The sequence below is a fragment of the Amphiura filiformis genome, chromosome 12 (assembly GCF_039555335.1).
Source record: "Amphiura filiformis chromosome 12, Afil_fr2py, whole genome shotgun sequence".
Lineage (NCBI taxonomy): Eukaryota > Metazoa > Echinodermata > Ophiuroidea > Amphilepidida > Amphiuridae > Amphiura > Amphiura filiformis.
In genome coordinates, this window is record NC_092639.1 from 20,873,564 (window position 1) to 20,887,846 (window position 14,283).

General features: G+C 38.1%; 1 protein-coding gene across 1 annotated transcript in view; it reads left to right on the forward strand.

Moving 5' to 3' along the window:
- Positions 1 to 5,289: 5,289 nt before the first annotated feature.
- The window catches only part of LOC140165930 (EF-hand calcium-binding domain-containing protein 6-like), a 44,369-nt gene continuing 35,375 nt past the window's right edge, over positions 5,290 to 14,283 (forward strand). The window contains 4 exon segments of the mRNA XM_072189272.1: positions 5,290 to 5,363; positions 10,553 to 10,787; positions 12,399 to 12,514; positions 13,511 to 13,737. Of these exon segments, the coding sequence (XP_072045373.1) occupies positions 10,622 to 10,787; positions 12,399 to 12,514; positions 13,511 to 13,737 (509 nt within the window). The 5' untranslated portion in view covers positions 5,290 to 5,363; positions 10,553 to 10,621.

Here is a 14,283-nt window from a genome sequence, read left to right on the forward strand (position 1 = left end):
AATCATGCATAACTCATGAACGCATAAAATCGGAAGCAACTGAAATTTTGGGAATAGGTTTTTTCATGGATATCTAATGAAAAATGACATAAATAGAGGATGCTAGGATCACGAAATACTCCTTTAACAAGAAACAGTTATAATTGTACGAAAATTAAATCGCAGCATCCCTTGTTTGTAATTCATCAAAGATCAAGCATCAAGCAAGCTCGAACAACTTATTAAAAACTTTTAAGTGTACCATAATATATTGAGAAACATAGATGTATTAAATGCAAAGAGATTAGAACCAGAGCATACCAACTGTATAATGCTATGGTAAAGCCACCATAGAGATTATACCCAAAGAGTACCAACTCAAACTGCCAGACCATGGTAAATCTGCCATATTGGTTTGTCGCTTATGGGGGCAAAATAGTGTCACTCCTGCATTTTTCAGCTAAAGCCTGGAATGGTGCAATAATTAGCGTATTTAAGCTTAAGCATTACAATGGTTTGCCATTGCAGTGTTCAGCGCGCATTTTTGTCACACCGCGTTAAATGCAGAATGCAATCAACCACGCCCTGTGAATCGAAGTTTGCTGAGCGCATAACAAAATAATGAGGCGGTACACAATTGAGCAAACATGGCGGAGTCTGTACTCTTTGGTTCTACCTCGTTGAGTAAATGATAAGAGCTATTTATACAATGCTGCCATTAATCATACAAAAGTAATTGTTGTACATATACATTAGGAGAGTCATGTTGGGTGGAGTCATGTAAATGAATGAAGTTTTATATTTGTATTCAAAACCAAGTATTGTCACAAACAAAAATTTGATTCCCGTAGTGAACAGCCATCTTTAGCAATAAAGATTGAGATATAGTTAGACATCTTACACGTGTTCCTCTGTTGTGACAGACAGAGGCGACAATAATGCCGAGATGGAGAACAACAAGTGTAAAAAGTTCCAACTCATAACCCATGTCAAACTTGATTATCCCAACTCATTCCAAGTGCCATATCCAGTGACGTTGGCAACCATGGAATGCCAATCCATCCTGTTCTTTGCCAATCTCAACAACATGATGTTATCCACACCGATACTTTAAAGATATGTTGTCCTCTGGCCTCCTCTGTCTCTCCTTCCATTAATCTTCCCCGTAAGAAACAAACACTCCAGATCCTCATACAGTGGCCTAGGAAATCAACTTGCAATTTCCGGATCTTTTTCAGGAGCATCCATTGACTGCCAGCTCTATGTAATAATGTCTCATTTGTGGTGTGACTTGTACAGGGTTCCTCAACATTCGCCTGTGGCGATCGATTTTCCATTGCCTTTGAAACTAAACCAGCTCTCGCAACCATATTTCAGTATCGTTAGTACATAGCAAACCAGGACCCTGAGTCTTGTACTCATGGTGATATTCAAATTACAAAGGAGAGTGCTCATTCTTGAAAAAAATTGGGCTATTCAAGTTAAAATCCATGGAAGACATGACCTTTAAATCTTCCACACAGGGAGTGCATATTGCAAATGAAGTACCTCATTCAGGTAACCCCATTTGAAATTCACACTCCCTTGTTTGTTTGTTTATTTCTTCTTTATACTGGGTCCATATTCAGGGGAAAATTTAAGTATTTCCCTGTTCTTCCATATGGCCCTGTGTAGAAGATTAAGGTCATGTCTCCCATAGGGGTGTATTATGGATTGCATCTGGGATAACCCATTGGTTGAAACCCCTGGTGTATGTGGGTACTGAACATTATGATAAGAATTAGTTGGTGATGTTAAAATGAATGTTGACAATGGAGTAAGATGAGAGTGCTTGGTTTTCTTCTTGCAGCTGATTTATTGTTCATTTTACTTGTACTATTTGTCAGTAGTGATTATCTGGTGCCAAAATACTGCCAGGACAGGTGCATGGGAATGGGGGTTTTGGAGCATTGGTCTTCTTGTTTGCTACTTTATGACAGGCCCTCTCAACTGGCGGCGTGCATGCCACTTGTGGCGTTTGGAGTCAGTCGAAGTGGTGCACAGTAATTTTAATATTTTTTTCACATAAATCTTGAACAAAAAAGTGGTGAAAATACCCAATCTGGGCCTTTAAAAAACCTTAAAATCCAGGAGCTTCCAGGGGGGGCTGCCCCCTGGACCCCCGATAAAGCTTCACCACTGCAACGTATCCGTTATGCGCCCGCTCTAACTCACTAAGTCTTCAGGCTCCCTTAACAATGTTGGCACTTCATGATCACTGAAATTTTCCAGTTGGCACTTCAAATAAACTAGTTGAGAAGGCCTGCTTTATGATTTATGGTTCCTTGTTTTGTTTGATATTGGATCATATATGTTACACCAGTGGCATAGCCTGTGAGGGTACCAGGCTCACAGGCTGTTACTGTTAGTGCACTGACAGTCCATATTAACAGAATTGCAATATTAACAACATCTGCAATGTGCTTCTTCCATTTGATCTGTGGTTCTGAAAACCTTGCTATGCCACTGTGTTACACATCATTAATCTTGTGCCAAACCTGTAATAATTATACAAACAAAATTAAACAAGAACAAAAGAAGTGTTATAGAAGTGCAGATTTTTAATCCAACCTGCCTAGTAAATCATCCTACATGTATGTGTTATGAAATAAAATGATAAGTTTTGTCCATTTTGTCTTCAAATATATTATGTCTTTCCATTCTTACCATTATGATTTGTCTTTCAACGTTTATGCATTATATAATTTTCTTTTCTTACACTGACTGATCAGGGCCCACCTGTACCTTTAATGAAGTATTTCCCAGAATTGTCATGTCTTGAGCTTTGTTAGATATAGTTAGATATAAAACAGTTGATAAGACTTAAGCATAATGAGTTGGGGAGACGATGCAGATTTTTAAGTTATACCCTAGTAAAGTAATAGTTCCCAAGGCTAATTTGAAAATGTTCGTTCAGGCTTTTCCAGTTGAAATCCTTTTGAAATGGATTAAACTGGAATAGCCCATAGGCAAGTTATCAAAGAGAAGCTGAAGAACCATATTTGTGACCATCCACCACGATTGGGCTGTAGTATTGGCAGAGCATGTTTTGATATATGGCCCATTGATTTGAACCTCTCAGAAACAATTGAAAACAAAGGATTTCTTACCTTATTTACTGATTTCTTACTGCCTTGCAAACAAGCAACAAGGACATGTAATATATCATTGTAAAGCTTATTTTGTGGAAAATTTGCCTCCAATGTCTCATCAAAAACTGAAAATGTTGACAGTACAGCCTATTTTGTGATGGACGGTCACATTTTGTTGTAATTTGAAATTTGCTTTAAAAAAAAAAGTTCAAAAAATAATAAGTTGAGAAACGATGCATATTTTTTAGTTATACCCTAGTTCTCGTAAGGAACGCCAGACGCCATATGGGAACTCACTACTCAGTCATTATATTGTCGGCGTACCATTAATTAACCCTTTGTGTGTAATGTATTTCATCAAGCCTGTGTGATCCAAGTCCCAAAGTCAAGTGTACAAAATGATACAAAATAATGTGCAATAAAAAAATCATAGAGAACTATTCAAGCCAGTTTCCTTATGTTCTTTGATTATGAATGTGTGATTGATATGAAGAGCTTTGTTTCAAAACCGCTTACATCCACTTGAGCAATTTTGAGAAAACATCAATAAATCAAAAAAAGTACTGATATATGGGGTTTTTTCAATAAAAGCAGGTTTTGGTGTGATGCTTGGGTAGGATGAGGTTGAAAACCCCCTTATATCAGTAATTTTTTTAAATATTTTGATGTGTTCTTAAAATTGCTCAAGTGGATGTAAGGGGTTTTGCAACAAAGCTTTTCATATATGAAAGGTGAAAGTATTCATAGGTCAGCCTCAGCCGGGGGGCACTCAACACAAATGACCATATGGGTATGCTCCCCCGGAAAGACCCCCTTTTTGGATTTCGCAGCTCCGAAAGACCCCCTATATTTGATCAACATAGAGCTCGAAAGACCCTTGATTTTGATAATTCCAGCTCTAAAAGACCCCAAAATTGCTCATTTCTCATATATCTGGTTGTTTTCAGGTGATTTTCAACCAAAAAGCCCAAAAACACCCTTGATTTTGACTGTTTGCAGCTCCAAAACCCCCATTTTACTTGTTCACAGCCGGTTCGCAGCTCCCAAAGACCCCCCTTTTACCGGTACAGAGTCAGCTCCCAAAGACCCATCACCTCAAAATTCCGGGAGCATACCCATCAAATTTTTGATGTGCCCCCGGTCTCAGCCTTCATATTGCAGTCCCAATTTTTTGATATTTGGGTGTTGATTTTCTAAAAAGTATTGCAGGGCATTTTTTGGAATAGTTGGATGTTGATTTTCAAAAGAATATTCGTCTTGGGAGTTAATTTGGTACTTGGTGTCAGTATTAGTGTTTGCCACCTCAGTGGTGTAGCCAGGAGGGGGAAAAGGGCAGGCGCTTCAAATCATTCGGAAAAGGCAACTGTCAAGGGAGGACAGCAATCGGGGGGGGTAAGAGGGCCAAGACTTCTCACAGGGGCAGCTTCCTCTTACCCTTTGCCTCAAAACAATGCCTCTCAGTCGGCCTTCCCAGGTCTGAAAAAATTTCACTACGTTTTTATTTTGGCCACTCCACAATCCACATATGCATGATGTGAAATTGTGTACTGCAATTGTTTTGAGATCTTTTTCTTTTGGGTAGTGTTGTTTCAAACAATATTTACCTCCTAATTATACATAGTTGGTTTGATGTCATTTTTAATCCAATAACAATTAACTATAATTTTAATTATAATTTTTATATTTAAAAATATAAAGATGCTTTATGACTATAAATTGATTTTTCCCCAGTGAAATAAAATTTAAATGACCATTCAAAATAATATAAATCATTGCAGACATCGTAATAATAAATACAAAAGTATTTATTCACGGTTGAGACAACAAAATGTGTAAACAGTCAATAGTGTCATTATAACAATACAATAATATTTAATGAAGACGTGAAACAAGTCTACTAACTTCCCGACTAGTCGATTTTAACAGTAGGGGTATTTTGGAATTAATAATTATTTTAACAACATAAATCTATGTCAAAATAAATTGAAATTAAATATTTATGTATTATAATGATTTCAAAGATCATTTTCATGTAAAAATATTGCCTTTTTGAACATATTAAACTTGATTGTTTTAATTAAAACAAACTGTCCACCCCTACAATGCTTAATCGATGAAGCCATTTACTTGACAACTTCATGTGTGTTCACTTCCAATGCACCGATTAATTGATTATCGGCACTTAGCAACAGAAGTGTCATGGCGGCCTCCACTGACATTGAAAACTGATGCGGCCGCGGAGAACGTATAAATGTAAGATTTCGTGTTTATTGTACGTGTAAGATATTTAGAAAATTAAAGAATGTGTGCGATAGATTTTGTAGCTTTGATGTAAGTGTTTGATTTAAAGGTTACTCGGCAGATAGTGAACTTGCATGCTTAAGCTTACCTTGCTCGAGTCGTGCACGATTTCATGATTTGCATTCACTACACATATCACATGCTACATGTATGTAGTCACACGATTCGGTCGGGGTTCAATCTTTTGCACTTTATACCCACTTCTCACGTCTGTCAAAGGCACATGAAGGGGATACCTCGCGAAACGCCCTATGGTTTGTACTGGGCCTTTCAAAGTCAATTTTCTCGGCACAGAAAATACCAATTTGCTAGTTCGCAACTCAAACTTAATGCAAAACAGACACATCATTTAGGTATCCCAGGCAAACCTTAGTTAACACATTTACTCGTCAGCGAAATTCGCCGAGACCGGGGCCCAAACACAATGCATATTTACATAGAAATTTGAATTTTTTTCGAGGATAGGTCGGTGAAGGAAACCTACATAAATATGTTTTCTATACTTCACTTGACCCCAGACAGGGTCTAATTCTGCATAAAACCGGGCAACGTTATTTCTATAGATCTGCTGCGCATTCAAATTGCATTGTATTGCATCGTAATTTCATTTGTGTCTATGCTAATTATGTTTACACAACATGAACTCACGTGTTTTCAAGCAAATTCGCCGATAATAGGTGATCAAAAGCGATCGGAATGTTACAAAAGTACAGATCGCATTCAGCTAACTTCATATGAGATGATCTTTGGAAAAATACGGCATAATTTGTCTTGGTGTTTGCGGAATGCCATGCAGTAAAATATTAATACGTTGTGGCAATTAATGATTGACAACTAACAATCGGCGTGTCCTTCGTATCCTCCACTGTCAATTTCTTATCCACTCACTAATCCTCACAAAAGCTTTGTGTTGATTACGTAATGTGTGGAGGCAAATTGCAATAAGTACAATGAAATAATGAGTAAGGCGGGCTCCGAGGCGGGTTTCTTCTTCATCTTACGTAACAGTATTGTTCTCCAAAAAAACCCGGAAGCTTGTCGTTTGGAGCTCTAGCTGAAATACAGCAAGATAATGTAAGATAGTAAATGTAAACCTGTATTTTAGCTAGAGTATCTCGAGCTACTTGACCCAAATATATGATTTTTTATGGTGATAATCAAGTCGCACATGGAATTTTAAAGCTGCTATCGCCATGAGAAACACCATCTAGAAACACCCCTCAATGCCTTTTTTGGGAATTTTGCTAGCAGAATCTTTTTGATGAAAGTAAATCTTTGACAAGATGTAACTTTGTTACGGAAAGTGCTATGACAAAAATGTTTTCAGTTTTGGCTTTCTTTACTTTACTTTAATTTGATATGTAAAATGATGCAGTTTGATGGCAAATTTTAATTCACCTAGCATACCTAAAGGTTGCTCTTCAGATAGCGAAGTTGCATGCTTAAGCTTACTCGAGCTCGAGTCATGCACGATTTGCATTTACATGTTCAGTTCACAGTCACACGATTCGTTCGGGGTCCATCTATTGCACTTTGACTAATAATACCCACTTCTCTCGTAAAGGAGATATCCTCACGAAATCCCTATGGTTTGTACTGGGCCTTTCAGTTCAAGTCAATTTTCTCAGCACATAAAATACCAATTTGCCTTGCCCTTGGTCTGAAGTTGTGTTGGTATAAGTATTATTCAGATTTCCTTTTAATAATAATATAAATAATATTTATTTGTCATAAATTACAAACATGAAAAAAACACTAAAAGCAATTTAAATGACAATCCAGGAAAGAAGAAATAGACTAAACAGTCCAAACACAATGTGTTCTTCTTTCTGATATAAGTACATATAAAAATAATAATACACATTAATTAAAACATTTTTAGAAAAAGAGTGAAACACTATATAAGACATAACTTATGCACACAGGATGTATCAACAGTGCACAAGATAGGCAGCAAAATAAATTAATACACATGTGAACAAAATTATTACCTTAGAGTGGGCCTAACTCAGATTATAGTATACAACTATTGAGCTATGTAAGTTTCCAAAATAAAGGCAAAATGATAACTGACAAAAATATCAAAACAGAAATTGCAATGAAGGAGAAAAAAACCCCATTTTTAGACAAGTATACAATTACATGCATATGAAAAACATAATTACATCATAAAATGTTCTTTACACGTTGCCTTAAACAAGGTAAGGGAGGGCGCAGAGCGGACATCAGTGGGAAGTTCATTCCACAAAACGTGGAAAGGAAACAAAAACAGAGTTGAAAAAGGCATTGGTATGAGAACTACAGTGGAGATATCTAAGCTCTTTAACCTTAGAAGGCTTGAAAAATTGGCAAAAAGGAAGAAGAAGGACCATTTTACAAATTAAGCGTACTGCTAGCCGTCCAGCGCGTTTTAAAATTTTATTTTGCACATGGTCCAATGCACACGCTTGACGTCGCGCACGTATACGCGATGGTTAATTTGTAAAAAGGAATCTGAATAATACTTTATCACTATTTAAAGTTAATTTCCTTGCTAAAAAAATCGAACTTTTGGAACTGTTTCATGAAGGGGTATTTATTTTATGGCATGTTTTGTGATTTTCCCCATTGAATGCAATGGTAAGCAGGCCTTATTACTAACGGGATACCCGCACGACTAGCGGTAGACCCGCATTTTGACTTCGTGTGTGTCCCCCACTATTCGAGTAAATGAGAGCGGTTAGTAAATGAGCGTGTTTAGTAAACATGGACATGGTAAATCAGGATATCAGTGATATCTGCCGTTCCTCATTTCTATCTTTGAGACGTGTTGGCTGCATTCAATAAAGCAACATCATGTCTGGTTAATTCGATAATTTTTTCGCGGCTTGATTTCTGCAATTCCATCTTAGCCAGTATCACTGCTGAATGCTGATCAACTCAACCGTCTCCAACAAATTCAAAATTGTGCTGCCCGTCTTATTGTGAAGAAAAGAAAGCATGAGCATTACACCAATCCTGATCGAGCTTCACTGGCTGCCCATCAAATTTCACATCCAATTTAAACTTGCTGTTCTGGCTTTTCCTCAATTTGATGGCACTCTACCACCATACCTGTCATCTGTGCTTTGTACTTTTTATCAAACTTCTCGCTCCCTTCGATCACCTTCTGAAAAATTACTCAAAACTCCTCAGGATCAGCCGGTGAACGAACTTTCTCAATTTAAATGCCAGATTAAAACCCATCTCTTTCGTCAAGCTTTTATTCACAGAATTGCTTTTTTGTTTGTCTTTTTCATGTTTTTGCGTGCTCCGAGTTCTTCGGAAGATTTTGTGCCTTAAAGGTAGAGACTGACCGGTAGCTTCTGAATCGGGCCGATTATTAGCTTATCGGTAGTGATCTGCATCGGCCGATTTTTCCTTCATCCGCCGATGTAATGCACCGATCACCCAATATCATGAAAGTAATTGTTGAAGCTTCATTTATTGGTATATTTCTTCAAAATAAACTAGTTAAATCAAGCGAAATTTAGCAAAAGAACAAGCTTTGTAGGCGATAAACCTATAATCATACCGTTCAAGTCAGTGTGAGTTTTGCACACAGCCCGTAGCTCTCTCCAATCTGACATGCACGTGTTTAACCCGGAAGCACAGCACTGTGACCCGGAAGTAAGAACTACGTCAGCACTGTGACCCGGAAGTAAGAACTACGTAGTTCTTACTTCCGGGTCACAGTGCTGTGCTTCCGGGTTAAACACGTGCATGTCAGATTGGAGAGAGCTACGGGCCGTGTGCAAAACTCACACTGACTTGAACGTAAACACAATATTAAAATGGGGCGATCGATCGAATGATTCGACAGACTCGGACATCAGGGAAAAGGTAAATTGAACTGATAATAATCATGGTCAAATTAAGTATTTTAAATGAATACGGGAGTGTGTTTTTTGTGCTCAGAGCATACATAATTATATGGTAATACTTTGCGTATCGTACAAGTACCCTTTCAACATACGGGTGAAATTTACTCACAGCGATGGCAGCCATTGTTTACAATTGGGGAATTGGTGATCGGTGATCGAATCGGCAGATCAAAGAGGGAATTGATCGGTCAATCGGCCGATTCAGATAAGGACCTGATCGGTCAGACACTACTTAAAGGCCCATTCAGTGATTTGCTCATACGGACGATCGTAAGAATCATCAAAATTCAGATTTTGGTACCTTTATCATTGCCATAAATATGTAAACATAGCCTGCTAGTGGTTCAGCTGAAAGCTGTGTATTTAAGACAAAAATAAGGAATTTACATGGATCTGTAATTTAGATACTGACAGTATCTAAATTTTTTACACTTTCGCTGGGATCACTGAAGGGGTCTTTAAAAGAGCCATTTATTCTTATTATTTATACATGCAGTTGGCCTACCTACAAGCATACGAACTGTATGTTGCTTGACTGATGAATTCTTAAATTGTGAATATGCATACGTGGGTGTAATATTAGCACTTGAAACAGGTGACAGAAAAATTTTACAAAGCTAGCAGTGTTTCAGTTCAGTTGTGACTAGTGGCTAGCGATGTTGCTAGGCAGTCGCCTTGAAGTCAACCGGTTGTGATATTTAAGGATTTTGATATCTTTACACCTTTTATGAAAGACTTGTCCTTAATCTCACAGACAGGGGGTGTAAATTAATGGAGTCACCCATATGAGGGAGGCACTAGTAATAAGGAAGAAGGAAGAAGAATTAGGTAACCTATTTGAAATTCACCATCACTCATTGATTGGAATGTTAAGGTATAGTTTTCCATGGGGTGTATGGATTTCAACTGGAATAGTCCATTCATAGCTCTGCAAAAGGATACATCACCTTTACTTCACCAATTTTCATCAGTGGCATAGCCAGGGGGCATAAGGGGGGGGGGGAAGCTGCCCCCCTTGAGAAGTCTTGTCCCCCTCTTGCCACCTCCCTGTGAAGTCCTTATTTTGTAATTTTTAACCTATTTTTGACCATTTTCATATAGTTTGCACTCCACTGGAAATTTCCCTTGCCCCCCCCCTTGAAAAAATCTTGGCTATTCATTTACATAATTGTTATCAGTTAAGTTTTTTTATGATTACTGTGAAACTAATATAAATTTATGTTGACAAATATCTTTCAGATTTCCATTCAAGTCATAAGGGTTTGAAGCAACTGCTTGATATCACAGTGTAGTCTTCTACCTACCATCATGGCCAGCCAGTTGGGTCCTTTAAGACCAGCCTCTACAGGGGTGATGTTTGCCCCTCGAGAGATCCTGAAGACTCAGCAGAGTCTGAGACATTCTGCATCAGGATCTCTAAGATTACCAAAGACTTCCTTTGCACATGGACGGGAGAGTGCTGACGTTCCTAGAGGTGAGTTATATGTATATTAGAACTACAAAATAGTATTCAAACTTATAGGTGCCATTATAATGAATTTTTTTTTAATATAGGCCTATTTTTATCCCTCTTATCAGTTAATGGCATTTGACTCTTCCAGTTGAAATCCATGATCTTAATCATACAGATGGTGTACTGTAGTGCAGGGGTAGCATTAAGGCCCGAAAGTTGGGGGTTATTTTCTCGGGTTTTTCCACTCCCGAGCTTGCAGAAAGTCCAAATACATGGGGTGAAAATTGAATCTCGGGGGTGAAAAATATTTTGCAGTGTAGTCAGGGGTAGGAGTAAGGTCCAAAAGTAGAGGGTCAGAGTTCACCCCCGAGCTTGCACATTCCCAATATATGGAGGGTGTAAAATTAATATTTTTTTAATTTAGGGGGTCATTTACCCCCGATCGGGGGTTAACGCTACCCCTGCTGTAGTGTAGATTTCAAATGGAGTTGCGCCCAATCAGGTATTTCAATTTGAAATACATACACCCTGTGTAAAAGTTCAAGGTCATGTTTTCCATAGGGGTGTTTGGATTTCAACAGGAATAGCCCGGCCATTGATTCAGCATTGTAGGTGTTAGTCCGAATAATCAGAGCCAGAACAAAATATTAATTTCTGACATGATCGACTGATCGTGTTCTGGGTCTGAACTGTTTCCATTCGAAATATTGATGCCAAATTGGACAAAAGAAGCACATGGTCCTACTTCACAGTTTTTTAATCCCCTATTCATGTTGCTTGAATCACTCTATTGTGGACCATCCTTTTGATACTTGAGTATTTGGACAAGCGGAACAGTTTTGACAGGCCTTTTGTCTACCTCTCTGTTTGTAAACAAACAAGGAGGTTGAAATTGTCCTCCTCTGCGTATACGAAAGTCAGCGTAATAGTACGGCACTATAGGTAGGTGTATCCATGCCTGCAGTCAGTTAGTAGAACATAAAACTTGCCTTTCCAATGCAATGGTTGATGTCAAACACATGTATAGGACCTACTTGAAAGGTCCGTCCGCCCGTAGAACAGAGTTTCTTTTTTTCGTCGCCTAAGGGTAAACAATGTATTTTTTATCTTAGACAAAATGGATTGCAGGAGTCTTATTTTACCAGTTTTGCCATTTAACTAAAAACTGCACTTCAATACATTGACCTCATAGGAATTAAGTCAAGGAAGCCAATAATCACATTTGTAGGTCTTGCAGTTCTTGAGATAGGCCAATATTATATCAACGTGAAAGTTTTGGGTGTTGAAAGGAGGATCTTCTTTATATAGAACCCATACCAATCATCTTGTGTGTCAGCTTTATTGTCTCAATATTTGATTGCAAACACCACTAGATCATGCTCCTATTAAACACTCAATTTTTGCTTGAATTATTTATATTCACTGGTACGTTGGACGGGGCCTTTAATCCGCATTCAAATTGTTAATTAAAGTAAAATGAATGTATTATGATTTGTATCCACCTCTCTCTAAATGCCTGTTTAGCAACTACTTAATTATTAACTGATGTTTTGAATGGAAATTAATCAATCGCTACATGAGAGAGCACAGATACACCAACACTTGTTTGTTTAAATTATCTTTCTTTTCCAGCTGCCTCTGCAACTCCAACTCTAGGCATGAATACACCCAATGCTAATCTGAGTAGTATTGAAGTGGAACAGATTTTGAGGGAAAGTATTAGAAGAAAATACCATGACATTAAACAGGTGAGAGAACAGCTTGGATTATTTGTAATGTGAAGGCATGGTGGCCTAGGGCATGGTGGCTTAGCGGTACGGGCCCTGACTCATAATCAGAGGGTTGTGGGTTCGAGTCCTGGCGGTGCCATCATGTTGTACTCTTTATAGACAAGGCTTTCAACCTCTATTGTCTCTCCCCACTCGGGTATATAAATGGGTACCGGCTTATGCTGGGAAGATAAACAGACTTGTTGTGATGGAGGAGTGTGCCCCCCCCCCCCCACAACATTATTCATGGAGGAGTATGGGCCCAAGCCACTTCTAAAGAGAGATAGGCATTCTGACCTGTAAATTACAGGCATGAAACATTTAGGGCTGTGAAGATGCATTTGTAACACTTCGATTTAGGGGTATCAAAGTTCTGTCAAACAATATTTGTGCTAGTATCACTTTCCTCAAAATGGAGAAAATTGGTTTTGGTGTGCACATAATCCTCGCCCAAAATTGAAGAAAAAAATCACGATAATAAGCTAAGCCTGATTCATCTGGCATTATGAATATGTGTTAAATCTGTCTCTTCCCCTCCATCTCCTGTTAATGTATCCAGAAGTAATTGCAACAGGAAAGACATAATTCTCATGATGTGATGTGTAGTGACAGTCTGACAGATGATGCTGTGCATGGGGGTATTAATTATGGTATCATAATACTACAATGTAATGGCTGGAATTATATGGTATACTAGTATTAGTTGCAATTATTTTGACTTCAGGCACTGTATGGTATGAGACTATGAGTATGGGCTATGGTGAATGATATGATTAAAAGAAGGATCAAAAGAAGAAAAGCAAAAATATATAAAAATACAAAAAGGAGGAGAGAGAAGAAAAAAACCATCTCATACGTAATTATGCCCTAAAATAAGGCTATCTTTGTGAATATGTGAGTGTACATACTGCTTATAAAATTTTAATTTTATTGTAAAACTTACTGGTTCAAACATTCCTATCCTCTCCATTACAGGCATGCCAGAACTACGATATAGACCAGAGCATGACCATGACCAAAGGAGAGCTTAGACGTGTGTTAGACAACTACTGCCTTCCCCTGACGACAGATCAGTTTGATTCAATGATAATTAAGGTTCCCATCAATAACAATGGCACCATCAACTACTGTACTTTCCTGGATAGATTCGCTGGGACGGGAGACGGATCAAGGGAGTCATGGAAGATGGGATCAGGATATAAGTATGGGATGTTCCAGTACTTAATCCATACACCCCCTATGGAAGATGTGACTGTAAACTTCCACACAGGAGTGTGAATTTCAAATGGGGTGACCTGAATGGGTGACTCCATTTGAAATCTCGCCCCTGTGTGGAAGATTGTCATGTCTTCCACGGGGTGTATGGATTTCAACTAGAATATCCCTATGTAACTTTATTCAGGCCTTGCAGAAATTAAAAATTTCCACTTGCTTGTTAGGCAGGTCCATTTAGAAATCTACTACGCTCTACTTGATAATTTACTTGCCCTGTTTTTTGCACATATTTATTCACCTTAAGGGGGTACTACACCCCTGGCCAATTTTGTGCCTATTTTTGCATTTTTCTCAAAATTATAGCGCATTGGTGACAAGTAAGATATGTATATTATAGGGCAACGACTACAATTACTATACTGAAAATTCAGCAACTCAAGACAAGTAGTTATTGATTTATTGATCAAATATTGGTTTTCCCTCATTTTGACTGTAACTCCACAACTGTTGTCTGTGCTGAAATAAAATTTCCA